The sequence below is a fragment of the Giraffa tippelskirchi genome, chromosome 1 (genome assembly GCF_054371585.1).
Source record: "Giraffa tippelskirchi isolate mGirTip1 chromosome 1, T2T-mGirTip1v1.2.pri, whole genome shotgun sequence".
Classification (NCBI taxonomy): domain Eukaryota; kingdom Metazoa; phylum Chordata; class Mammalia; order Artiodactyla; family Giraffidae; genus Giraffa; species Giraffa tippelskirchi.
In genome coordinates, this window is record NC_137275.1 from 118,977,537 (window position 1) to 118,991,553 (window position 14,017).

General features: G+C 37.3%; 1 protein-coding gene and 1 long non-coding RNA gene across 2 annotated transcripts in view; one reads left to right on the forward strand and one right to left on the reverse strand.

Moving 5' to 3' along the window:
• The window catches only part of LOC145515838 (uncharacterized), a 90,273-nt gene that overhangs the window by 69,313 nt on the left and 6,943 nt on the right, over window positions 1-14,017 (reverse strand). The window lies entirely within an intron of this gene.
• Window positions 1,384-4,304, forward strand: FABP2 (fatty acid binding protein 2). The gene is made up of 4 exons (XM_081493282.1): window positions 1,384-1,450; window positions 2,599-2,771; window positions 3,780-3,887; window positions 4,254-4,304. The coding sequence occupies exons 1-4, from the start codon at window positions 1,384-1,386 to the stop codon at window positions 4,302-4,304; spliced, it is 399 nt and encodes a 132-aa protein (XP_081349408.1).

Consider the following 14,017-nt stretch of genomic DNA (forward strand, 5'->3'; position numbering starts at 1 on the left):
TTAACATGGCCACTTGTTAGCAGGTCTGCATGAGTCTTATTCTGCTCTTCCTGGGAAGCTCAGGCAGCCATGAGATAAAGGGCACTGCTAGGTGAACAATGGTAAGAAGCCATTCTAGCTTCTTCCTCCCCACCTTCCGGAGTCTGGCACTTTTATTTCAGTCACTGCGAGATCACAGAGAGGCAAGTTGTATTTCCAAAGGGAGCTAAAGCATTATGCTGATCTTAACAGGCAAATCCAAGTCCTACCTGGTCCCAAGTTAATCACTAGTATGTGTCATGTAAATTACCATATGTGAAACGAATCGCCAGTCCAGGTTCGACGCATGATACAGGGTGCTTGGGGCTGGTGCACCGGGATGACCCGGAGGGATGGGATGGGGAGGGAGGTGGGAGAGGGGTTCTGGAAGCGGAACAGATATACACCCATGGTGGATTCATGTCAATGTATGGCAAAACAAATACAATATTGTAAAGTTAAAAAATAAATAAACTAATTAAAAAAAACCTAACTAAATAAACACACTTTAGGTGACTTTCTAATAGACAGTAGAAAAACAAGGATTTTCTTAACCAAATATCAAAGTAGTTTGAGTAATGGGAAAGTAAATATAGGAATAGTTTTAGTTAATGGCACAGCTGACATCTGGCTTTTGTTTTTTCTGCACGTGGCAGATGTCTAAAGATTCTTTCACTTATGGGAGTTTTCATGACATCCATCCACGTTTCTACCTGTTGAAATTTTCCTCAGTGGCCTACCAGCATTTAAGACCAAAACAAAAATATAATGGGTCCCTATTGTGTGTCATGTACTGCACCAGGTGCCAAGATATTTACCAAAAGTCCTGGAAACCCAAAAGCACAATGCAAAAGGACATATTAGAAAAATAAATAAAATTCCAGTCTCAATATCCTATTAACATCAACTTTTCAGCTGTATTTGGTCATGAAGTCTTACATTAGTTACAAGGTAATTGCTATTATAAAAAAGGGATAGGTCATTAATAGTCTCATTTTCCAGAACCTATTTGATATATGCTCTAAATTATGCTACATTCAACAAAGTGTGCACTTTGATCTTGCAAGCAGAAAAACTATCTTCATACAGTATGCATTCTAACTCTTGAAATAATTGTACCCATAAGTCATAGTTTAAGATAGACTATGTATGCTTATCATGTTTATTACGGTTGAATTTCAGAAGGGGAGCTAAGAAATTTATAGAAACTAGAAGGTTTGGCATTAATGAAGTCAAGTGACCTCTTGAACTTTAAACTTCCACATCACAATATGAAGCTGGTTCTAAGATAAGAAATAGAATAAATTCTCTCCTAAGGACAGACCTGCATCTCTGATTGCTCAGAGGCTGAATTAACTGGAGACCATGGCGTTTGATGGTACTTGGAAGGTAGACCGAAATGAGAACTATGAAAAGTTCATGGAAAAAATGGGTAAGTGCTTAATACTTTGACGGCTTGTTCTTGTTTTTCACAGATATCTTTAACTCCTTCTAAACTTCAAGGCTTAGGCAATGGCATCTGTTGTGCTGGTGAGGATCAAGAATGGGTGATGGTTCAGAGTAGAGAAAACCACATTCTCACTTCTTACATTAGAAAGAATACACTCTTACCAGTGGAAGAAAAGATTCTTGGGTACTATTCTTTAAATCACAAAAAACATCCAGATATGTTTCATTTATGTTAACTGGTGACAGAAAATTGATAGTTTTTTGTTTGTTTAGAAAGTAAAATATGGCAGAGCATAATGATAACTTTCATACTTTAAAATATTAAATTCTAGGGGATGGAAAAGCAAAGGCCATATAATAAAGCAATGAAAATAAATGAGACTTAATTCTCTTCCTCTGACTTACAGCACTTTTGGAATAATCTTATGACAGCATGTGGTTTCTACAGAAGTTTTAATTTAACAGATTTTAATATCTACACCAATACTCTGGCAGCCCATACACTGAACACTATGGGCAAAAATATTTGTCATTCCCTAAAAATAAAAATCTGCATCAATTATATCTTGTAGTTTAGGGATTCCAAGTTCAAATTTATGGAATTTGTAGATTCTTATAATAAATTTGACTGTAATATTTGGTAATTTTCTCATTTCTATGACAGAAATACCACAAAAAGCAAAGAGAATAATGAAATTCAAAATTTTAAAGCCATGGAAAGCAAAAGGACATTAAAAAAGAAAGTGTACCATACATGTGGAATTAAAGTGGTATATCCTTATAAATATATGTACTTTCTTAACCCTTCATTTGATATCCCTGGAATTTGACTTACTTAACATTGAAAAAAAATATTTATAATTGTTTTAAAAATTACTCAGTTCTAAGATTCTACAATTCTATGCTTCACTTAAATTTTTTAAGTTTTAGAAAAATAGTTTGATATGATTGAGCTTGAACTTTTTCTACAGAAGCAATCTGAATACTCTAGTGCAAAGGCAATATGATCAGGTATTCCTCTTCACCCACAAAATATTAACTGGTTAATTAACTAGTTAAAACAGAACTTCGAAAAGTAGCACTTCCCATGGCATTTTGACTTTATTTCCTCCAATCTCTTTCCCTTTGCAGGTATTAATGTGGTGAAAAGGAAGCTTGCAGCTCATGATAATTTAAAACTGATAATTACACAAGAAGGAAATAAATTCACAGTCAAAGAATCAAGCACTTTTCGAAGCATTGAAATTATTTTTGAGCTTGGTGTCACTTTTAATTACAGCCTCGCAGATGGAACTGAACTCAGTGTAAGAAATTTTTTATAAGCAAAGCATTCCTGATTTTTCTGCATACTACAAAAATAATCTCTGTTTTCTTCCACTGGATGGCTTAATGAATGTAGGTCTCCTTCATTTACTGAAGCAGTCAATGGAGTTTATCCATATTAAACATCATACAAGTTAGCAGAGTATTTAAAAATAATGTTCTGATTTTCATACGTATCTGTAAAGAACCTGGATTAAGTAACAAGAATTAGAAAATATCCTTTGAATGACTGAGTATACACCTATTCATTAAGAAAATGTCGGTGTTTTCAACATACCTGACAGCAATAAAAGCTTCTAGAGTTATCTAACTTAAATATAATATACATGTAATTGAAATGATAAAATAAATGAATAAATTAGTGAATGAATGTGTGACCAAATAGAAAGGTCCAATGTTACAATGTAGGTCACTGGGAATTCACTTTTTACTATTTAAGATATAAAATTTTAAGATACAAAACAAGGTCACATTTTTCAACTGAGTTTTAAAAAAACTTGTTTCCACTTAGAACTTTTCTGGTTAAATTAAACATGTTTGCAATGACAAGCTGTCAAATATTTTACCAATTATGGTTGTGTTTTAACTGTTACTACAATTACATAAATTAAAACAAGCACAAGCTTGTTAACTTCTCTGTGAAACTAATATGAACCATGACTAAACTTAGAACACTCTTTTTAATGTGAAAGACTTAGTAAAGAGAAGTCCCAATTATCTGCCTTACAATTCAGCATTTGGAAACTATGGGGCGAGATGGTTCCCAGCACGTACTCTAGAGCCCCGGTAACCCAGGTGCAAGCTTGGCTTTGTGACTTTAATTACTGTATTTCAGTTTTTTCATCCATGCAATGGAGATAAACATATTTACTTCATAGGGTTACAGTGAAGTTTGAAGAAGTAGATCTGTAGGCCTCAGAACAGTGCCTGACTCATGTAAGACCCTTAAAAATGTTTTATTATTATTATTATTTTGAAATCTTACACAGGGGGCTTGGGCCCTGGAGGGAGATAAACTTGTCGGAAAATTTAAACGGTTGGACAACGGAAATGAACTAAATACTGTCCGAGAAATTATAGGTGGCGAAATGGTCCAGGTGAGTTATTTTCCAAAGACAAAAATAATTAGATAGCAATGATTTTTATCTGGGGGGTTGCTAAGTTAAATCATCAATAAAGTCTATTACTTTTCTCATAAATCTTACTGAGTTTTAAAATATAGGTATTTTCTGATGCCTATTTGAAGAGAACCTACATATGTCAACACATTGAGCCTATTTTAACTGAAAATGTGACTACACACCAAAACATATTTTTAAATGAATGTATCCTCTATCTGTATAAAATGTGGCTATCAAGTACAACAAAAAAATACATTTTGAAGCTAAATACTACTACTATTTTTCTTAATTGAGCCTTTAATCTTAACGGCAAATTCTTCTATGTTTGTGAACACCTTTCAGACTTATACATATGAAGGTGTGGAAGCCAAGAGGATTTTCAAGAAGGAATGAGCACTGTTCCTGGAGCACTGCCCAGAACACAGATTAGACAGAAAATCTATACTGAACCAGAAATGCTTTCCTCTCCTCATCTGGTATGAAGTTGCTGATTGATTAGATCTTTTACAAGGATTGGACAACTCCTTGTATTTCCAGTCTCGCCAAAGAAAAACACGTAAAAGCTAATTAGGATTTAACTTGTTTTACATTTTCTAAGATGTACATTTACTGGTGTTGTAAAAGAATGTGACATTTTTAAAAACATATGAATAAATATTGTTCCCACATTGTTTTAAAAGTAGTCTCTCTTTAAAAAAAAAAGCTATCTGACATATGCATTAATAGACTGTTTTGGGTTTTCCCCCACATTTGGTAAATTAAAGACATATATTGCATGAGGGTCTTTATAATCTTTTACTGGTTATAAATATTTTCCTTAGTAACATTTATTATAAAAATAATATATATTTAACCAGAAAGTTTAGAACTAAGAAAAGCAAATGCAAAATAAATATTTCCATAAACCCATAAGCCAGAGATAATCACTATTCTGATTTTCATAGAGATCCTCCATCTTCTTCTCTGGCTGTAGATTTGTGTATTTCTCCATACATATATACCACTCTGAATAAAATAATAGGAAACAAATGATGTGCAAAGGTAAAGAAGTGCATTTTACTTTTCCACATTGCCAGTGAGTCCCAGACCTGGGTAAGCATCAGGATCATCTGAGAAACTTAAGAACTGTTTGCATGCTCAATCTCTACCATTATGCTATTAGATCAGAATCTCTGAAAACCGAACCAGGGATTTTAGAGAACTCCCAAGTGATTCTGATGCAGCAGGTACACTAACCAGTCTTTGACAACAAGTGGGCTATCAGGCACCAAAAGTGTCATCTTCAAGTGTCACCCCGACCCTTTTATTCATAAACACATACACTGACAGTTTTGCAGGGCCCCCAAAGTTTTATTTCACTCATATACTCACATTATATACTACTTTATGTAGTTCAACCAATTGCATTTTAGGTAGGTGTGTATACAGGGCACAGAGGTGGTACATTTTTTAAGCATTTGGCACTATGGACTTTTATTTTGACTATTTTTCACATTGATGAAGGTAACAGCTAACATTTATATAGTTCTTACCAAGTTCCAGGTACTGTTCTAAGTTGTACATAAACGTGGCAGATACATTACAAGTAGAAAGAAAAATGTTTGTGTACATGTTGTGAAGATGAACAGATTAAATAATGTAATCTTTTACAAAAATAAGAACTTAAATCCACTGTTCATTTTATAATTTTATTAAAATCTTCATATTGAAAACAGTAATTACTTAGATTTTTCACACACTTTCTAGAAATAAAGGTTCAAAGTGCTTCTACCTCTTGGATCTTGTCTACATATGTGAAGTAGGAAAAGGGCAGGTATTAATCTCATCTGACAGTGGAAAATCTATGGTACAGAGAAGTTTATTAGCTTGTCTAATGTTGCAGAGAGTCCATAAGGAACACAGGAATTAAATGTAGGTCTTGACTCTTAGTACATTATCATCTATGCTATTACTCAGCCTATTACAAAGAAATATATCTTAAAGGAAAAAAAAAACCCTTAATTCCTTCGTGGCACCCAAGAATAGCACTCCCAAGGAGTCAGGTCAGACTGTAAAATAACGGCAATTAAGTGGTTAGGCACCTATCTATTTATAGCCTCACTGCAGGCTCACTTTTTACTTTTTTAATAATTTATATCCTTTCTTAGCACTAAATCTCTACTATTTATTAGTACTGGAGAGCAGCGTATTGTTTGCTAAGTGATTGCCATTGCTATAACCTCTCTCTGGGAAACTGACCTTGATATCATGCCAAAGGAAAGGACCAAGAGATGGTGTCTGACCCAACAGCAGCCTCTCTAGCACGGTCTGGCCAGTTTATGAACTCTGCAGAATGAACAACAACAAACTGAACCTAGAATGAATTTCAGAAATACACAATGACTGGTAGAAGGAAAAAGGTTTCAAGAGGACAAAGAGGGCAGACAGGAAGTAAAAACCATGAGTACGAGAAGCTATGTGCAAGCAAGAGCCGCAGGGTAAACTGCAGAATATGGGAGCAGTTATTACAGGAGCAGCTGGGTGGTAAAAGCTGAAAATTTACACATGGAATATGCCATTTGGGGTTCCCTTCAAACTGCTTCCTCCCCAATCTAGGATTGGGGAGGTAGTGGGGAGTAGTATAGAAGAAATGAGGTTGGTCACAAGTTGACAATTGTTGCAGCTGTTTAAAACAATCCCCTTATTACTTATCTGACATGCTGACACTTGACAGGTCCATTGGGTACCTAGTAGGAACACGGCAATTCATTAAACTTATCTCCCTACTTCTGTATGTATTTGACATTTTCCATAACAAAAGGTTAATTTTAACACATACATACATAAATCCAGAAGCTAACCACTTCCCGTCGCTTCCATTGCTATCACCTTGGTCACCACTAATCTTTTCCTTGATTACTATAATAATCCCTAAAAAGCCTTTTTCAACACAGCAGTCAGAATTATCCTTTAAAAATCAAAATCAGATGAGGTCACTCCTCTGCACACAATACTGCAATGTCTCCCATTTCTTTTACAGAAAAAGCCAATGTCCTAAAATGGCCTATAAGACCCTAGGTGATCAGATCCCCTTATTACCTATCTGACATGTTTTCCTTTTCATGGACTATCTAGGGGAAGAATGTTTCAAGTGGAGGAAATATCCCAGAACAAAGACCTTAAGGCAGGAGCAGGCCTGTAAATTTGAAGAACACAGATTACCTTGTAAGAGTCCCCAAGGTCATCCAGAGGTTATAAAAAATGAGACCAATGTTCAGGAAATAGAGGCTGACTCAGCCCTCCTAGAACTCAGGAATGATGTGGCAAAAAGGGAATGGGTTTTAGAATCACATAGACTTACCCAAACTCTTATCTTTCCCATTACTGACTAAAATTCAAGTTCTGAGCCTTCATTTTTCTCACTTGAAAAACAGGGAAAAGTAGCAATGATTTTCTGATGTGGTATCAACTGAGGTATTATATACAAAATATCTAGCAGAGTGCTCAGCACATAGTTGGTACACAATAAATGTTACCAAGTAACATGTCCTGTGCCCTTCTCTTGTAGAGAAAACAGAGCAAAGTCTGGCTGGAGGAGACAAGAGAATTCTTTTCTTAACATAGCCATCACGAGGCCTGTGTGGTAGATGGCCCCTGGCTGGTAGATGAGAACTCTTAGTTCTGGTTCAAGCTGTGACAACTAGATGAGAACTTTGGGCCAGTCATTCCATCTCTTTGGAATTTAGTTCAATCATCTTTAAAATAAGCTAACTACACCACTAGTGCTAAGATACAGTCTTGAGATCCTGTTTCTGAAAAGCAGTCAGGGACTCTACCTTAAATAGCCCCCCTGGTATGCATCACAGGGACGTGTTGCAAGCACAGAGAGTGGGGTGGTGAGAGGAAGACGTCTTCTAAATTCTGAAGCCTGGCTGGCTTCATGGCTGTGTGACGTGTGCAGGCCCAGGAAGGCTGGGTGCGTCATCGAACACTCTGCTGCAACAGTCTCAAAATGCTCAATACAGTTTGAACGAGAGACAGTCTTGAGATCCTGTTTCTGAAAAGCAGTCAGGGACTCTACCTTAAATAGCCCCCCTGGTATGCATCACAGGGACGTGTTGCAAGCACAGAGAGTGGGGTGGTGAGAGGAAGACGTCTTCTAAATTCTGAAGCCTGGCTGGCTTCATGGCTGTGTGACGTGTGCAGGCCCAGGAAGGCTGGGTGCGTCATTGAACACTCTGCTGCAACAGTCTCAAAATGCTCAATACAGTTTGAACGAGACCTGCATTTTCATTTTATAGTGAGCCTTGCAAATTATGTTGTCAGTCCTGTTCCTAGGAGATGAGTATGAATAAGTAAGATATTTTTCTGTCATTAATTAGAGACTGGCAGCAAGACACCCCTGGTGGGTGAGATAGTTGTTTGGGGCAGAAGAGAAGTGGGAGGGGGTTTTGAGGGGATCAAGAGAGAAGGGTGATGATGGATGAACTTTTCCAAGTACAGCTGACCCGTGAACAACAGTAGGGGTTAGAGGTGCCACCCACCTCCTAGTTGAAAATTCAAGTATTACTTTACAGTCGGCCCTGCATACATATTGCTCCACAAGCTCAACCAACCAATCATACATAGTATGTATTTATTGAAAAAAATTCCATGTATAAGTAAATCCATGTAGTTCAAACCTGTGTTGTTTAAGGGTAAACTGTACTCTGAAATGTTTCTTTACCTTCTGCTTCTTGGTTCCTCTAAACTATAGCACAAGAGTGCCATCCAGTGGCCAATGACATGAATTCTTTCAAAGATTTCCAATGTAAGGTCTTCGCATTTCAGTACCTACAGAGTGTTCCAGAAAAAAATGACATACTGTACTGTGTAGTTTGTAATAATTATTAAATGCTTTCCTCAATTTCAACTTCCAAAATAATCAGAAGTAATATGAAGACCCCTCTTCTGTTTTCCTGAACAATTCCCTAAGGCTGCTTTCATCTGTTCAACAAGAAATGATTTTTAAAATTTTTAAAAAGTACCAGTAGCAAGTATTCAATGATGAACACCACTGGTCATTAAGAATGTCATCAAACTGATTCAAATTCTCAGGTTAATCCTGGGTCTGAATCAGAATACCCAGAATATCATCATCTTCAAAACTGGATGGTCATTTAGGGGTTAGGGTTACGCTTTCATTCAGTCTGTGCTAATATGCAGGGTGACATTCAGGCCCAATGACCCACGTTCAGGCTACCGGCTGGAACAGGCATTACTGAACAATTGACTGGAAAAGAAGAGTAGGCAACGCAGCGACAGAAGATGAAGAAAGTTAGCAGCCTGGAGCAAATCAACAGTCACAGTGTTTCAGGGGGCTTCTCTCATCCATAAGCATCCCCACTGAGAACTCCACTAGATTAAAGGGTTACCGAAGTCCTCCCTTCTAGATTACCAGGAAGAAAAGAGGGAACTGAAATATTCGTCCAGTGATTAGTGGTTAGGACCCCTGTGAAGGGAGAAGACTGGAAGACATCTAAAGAAGGGCAAGGAAGTCCTCCCAGGATCTCCAACCAGTTTTAAGGCCACATCCCTCAGATTACAGGTAGTGTAACTGGTTCTTTTCAAACAATTCAGATGTACTCACTGCACTGACTGGAGAAAATATCTGAGAGCCGAACAACAATACCCTCTCTCAACTCAAAAACAATAGAGTCCTTTAGGGAGAGGAGTCTTTACTTAATGCCATTTCTGGTTTTGTTTTGGATAATTTTTTTAAACAAGACCTCAAGATAACAGGGATATCAAAGGATATAAATGTGGCACTGAACTTCTCTTTAATACATCCTTAGGGCAGAAATACCTGAGTGCGGATGGGGCTTATCTCACACTTCCAGTCGCCACTAAGCATTTACCCTGTGCTCCCACAGCATGACATGCTCACTAATATCATACCATTTTTCTGTATTCAGTTTGCTTGTCTGTCTCCTTTAGTCTGTGAGCTCCATTAGGGTCATTAAGATATAGAGTCTTATATCTACACCCCTACCCCCACTATATCGCTTTAACACATAGTAAACATTAATAACCGCAAATGAGTGAATAAATGGAACATGCTGAACAGTCTCAGCCTAAGCAAGCCAGCCTTTCCCATTCAGTATTCTGAGTCCTTACACACAGAATCTCTACTGAAGGAAACAGCCTTAGCTGTTCCTGTACACAGATAACCTTATTCTGAACTAGATCAACCCTACCTGGGTCATAACAGGTTAGGCCACTTGCTCCAAGAGCAGTCAATCTATATACTTGAGAACAGTCTATGAGAACTTTGTCTAAGACCAGTAATTCTAACTAGTTAAACCAGTTAGGGTCTCATTCTTAGGAATCTGCCTTAAACACACAAGAAAGTCACCAGCTAGTAACAATGGATGGTGGAGGGGAACCAAGTTTGCCATCCCCAAAATATATCTCTTTGGCATAATGATTAATTTAGGTTGATAATTTTTAACAAACAGAAGACTTAGAAAGTCTTTCTACTTTCCTCCTGGCTGTCCAAAATATTTAAATAAAGGGCTTATTCCCAAAATAGAGGTATCACCAGGAATATCTGCGAAGAATATGGGCTAGGTGTGATGGGGGAAATTCAGTGGGACCTAGAGATCAGAGGCCACTCAATGTCTCATTTTCTCTGTGTAGGCCAGCAAACATATGTTTATCAAACATTTGCTTTTTCATCTTCATGAGAATTGTCTTACTCCCCTTTTAAGTTCCAGCATCCTCTTTTCTCTCTCACTGAAGATGGTATTTAAGGTGAAGGTTTTGGCCATTTTGGCAAGTTACTCCATTTTCCTAGGTATTAAAAAGTGAAAGTGTCAGTCACTCAGTTGCGTCCGACTCTTTGCGACCCCATGAACTGTAGCCCACTAAGCTCCTCAGTCCATGGAATTCTCCAGGCAAGAATACTGGACTGGGTAGCCATTCCCTTCTCCAGGGGATCTTTCTGACCCAGGGATCGAACCTGGACCTCCTGCATCGCAGGCAGGTTCTTTACCATCTGAGCCACCAGGGAAGCCCTCTTCTATGTATGCAAGTTATTTAATTTCTGTTTGACTTTCTCTTACTAACCTATCCCATGTCAATTTAATTCTCAGTCCAGCCATAACCAAAATGAGTAGAAGAAAATTTCCTCCTCCTAGACAATGGGCCAAAGTAGAAAGGCATAGAGGAAAGACAAAAAAACAGAGGAGATGAGGTAAAAGGAATCATAGTGAGTTCTAGTAAACAGAACCTAGATGGAAGAAAAGAAGGTGAAGTAATAGGTTCTTAGAGATGGAAATAATGAATTCTTGCTTATGGTGAATAAAACTATAACTTGTTTACTATAGCCTCCTTGGGTCATGGTTGGCAAAGAGTACATATTTCTTAAATATGAATTAAGCACCTACCATGTGACACATATGAGTTTTAGATATAAACAAGACAGATCTATTTGGTTCCCAAGGAGATTTGAATCCAGCTCAGAAATGTACCATCTACAGGTTGAAGACTGACATTGAACAAGTAACCCCAATAGTGATAAGCATTACAAAGAAGTAGTGTAGGTTCTCACAGAAACGTATGATACCCTGAATTATATTTTCCCTTGGTCTACTTTTGCTAGGTTCTCTGATTATACGCCCTTTCCTGCACTCTAACGAGGCCTGATTAACATTTGACATTTTCTCATCCTCATTGTCACCTCTAACTGTACATGTAAAGGCCACTTCCCCAAGGTCTACAAAATTTTCAAAATACAAACTGGCTCTAAATTCAAAGAGAAAATTGTAAATTTAAGTAAGTGAACGTTTTATCAATAAAACATAGCACTCATTCAAATGTACTTCAATGCAACTCTTACTACCACTACAAGGTAACACAGTGTTTACAACGTGCCAGACGCTGTTCAAAATGCTTCACAAAAATCAACTCATACTGTGTCATACTGAGTAAAGTCAGACAGAGAAGGAGAAATATCCTATGATATCCTCTATATATGGAATCTAAAGAGAAATGACACAAATGAACTTACTTACAAAAGAGAAAGAGACTCACAGACTTAGAGAATGAACTCATGGTTGCTGGGGGACTGGGAGGGGGGTCAGGATGCAGGGAAGGGATAGTTACGGAGTTTGGCTGGGACTGACATGCACACACCACTATATTTAAAATGGATAATCAACAAGGTCCTACTGTATAGCACAGGGAACTCTGCTCAATGTTATGTGGCAGCCAGGACAGGAGAGGAGTCTGGCGGAGAATGGCTATATGTGTATGTGTCGCTGGGTCCCTTCACGTTCACCTGAAACTATCGCAGGGTTGTTTGTTAATCGGCTGTATACCCCAATAAAAAATAGAAAGTTTTTAAAAAAAATCGACTCATACTAATCCTCACAACTTCTCTATACTATAAGAACTAGTAATACTATTTTCATTTTACACATTAGGTAGATGAGGCAAAGAAAAATTATATAAGTTAGCCAAAGGTCAACAACTAGTAAGTCGCTGAACCAGAATTTGAACCCAAGCACTCCTGTTCTAAAGTCTAAACTCAATTTTATTTAATATGGTTTTATCAGTAAATTCTCTTTCAAAATACTATTCAACAAATATTTATTGAATGCTTATTAGATGCAGGTGTTGATCTAGGTGTTAGAACAGTGAACAAAACAGACAAAAAAAAGTCCCTGTTTCCATGAAGGAGGATACAGATAACATAAGAGAAAAAGGTAAAATGTAACGTACATTAGATGGTGTAAATGCTAAGGAGAAAACAAGGCCAGAAAGAGGGATGAGGAGTAAGTATAATTTTAAAAAGGTGCGGGGATATGAGTACAATTTTAAATAGGGTTACCAGGAAAGTAACCTGAGTAGGTGATGTTTGAACAACGACCCAAATGAAGTGAGGACATGAGTTGTTTCAGTTAAGTTTTATAAGATAACAGGCAGAGTAAGAGCACTGGGTTTGGATCCTTGGACCCTTTAGACTCACTATAGTCTCAAATGGCCCTGGAGCTACATTTAGAGAGTTTCTGGGGTGTGCACAGAACCAGCACATTCTATGAGGGCTTGATGCTACCAGGTTAGGAAAATGCAGAGTAATGCAATTGAATGAGTGTCACGAAACAAGCAACAGCTTCTTCATTCATTCTGAGCAAGAATCCATGGAGGATTATTTTATGAGGTAGCAACGCTGAACACTTTATGAACTTCATTCTTCCCAGTTTCTAAAGTCAATACTCTTTATTTTAATCTCCCTGGGTTAACAACTGATGTAGTATATTCTGCATCTTTTGTGTATTGTATACATATCTATTACGTCTCATCAGTTTATAGTGTCCTTCCTCTGTTTTCTTTTTTCTAACTGAGGCACAGGTGATGTACTATATAAGATTCAAATGTACAACACAGTGACTCACACTTTTTAAAGGTTATAGTCGATTTATAAAATATTGTCTATATTCCCTGTGTTGTGCAATATATCCTTGTAGCTTATTTACTTTATACATAGTAGTTTGTCCCTCTTATTCTCCTACCCCTAACTTGCCCCTCCCCACTTTCCTCTCCCTGTTGGTAACCACTAGTTTGTCTAGAGACCTGAGAATCTGTTTCTTTGTTATATTCACTAATTAGTTTGTGGTTTGTTTTTTTTTTTCAGATTCCACATATAAGTGATATCATACAGTATTTGATTTTATCTCCAAGTCTTCTGTTTTCTTATTGATCTTCTATCTAGATCAGATTTTTTGCTCATTACTGAAAGAAGAGTATTGAAATTTTCAACAGTTATGTTAGATCTATTCGTTCAATTATGTTCGAGTCTTCTCACACATTTTGACTCAATTTGCTTAGTTTCTGGAAATCTTTGACTATTTCTCACAGTTCTGACAAACTTGCTTCAAATAGTTTCTGCTTCTTTTTCATTGTTTCTGTGAAGGGACAGGGGCATGGAGCTGCCTACTCCACCATTTTGAACATGGCTCTCCCAAGGTGATTTTTTGACAGACCTCTCACCAGGCGGAAAAAACTAACTCTGTTTTCTCAGAGAACATGTTTACAGATATGAGCATGAAAGCCGAGCTTCCCTGGCAGAGGCCTGCAGCCTCACT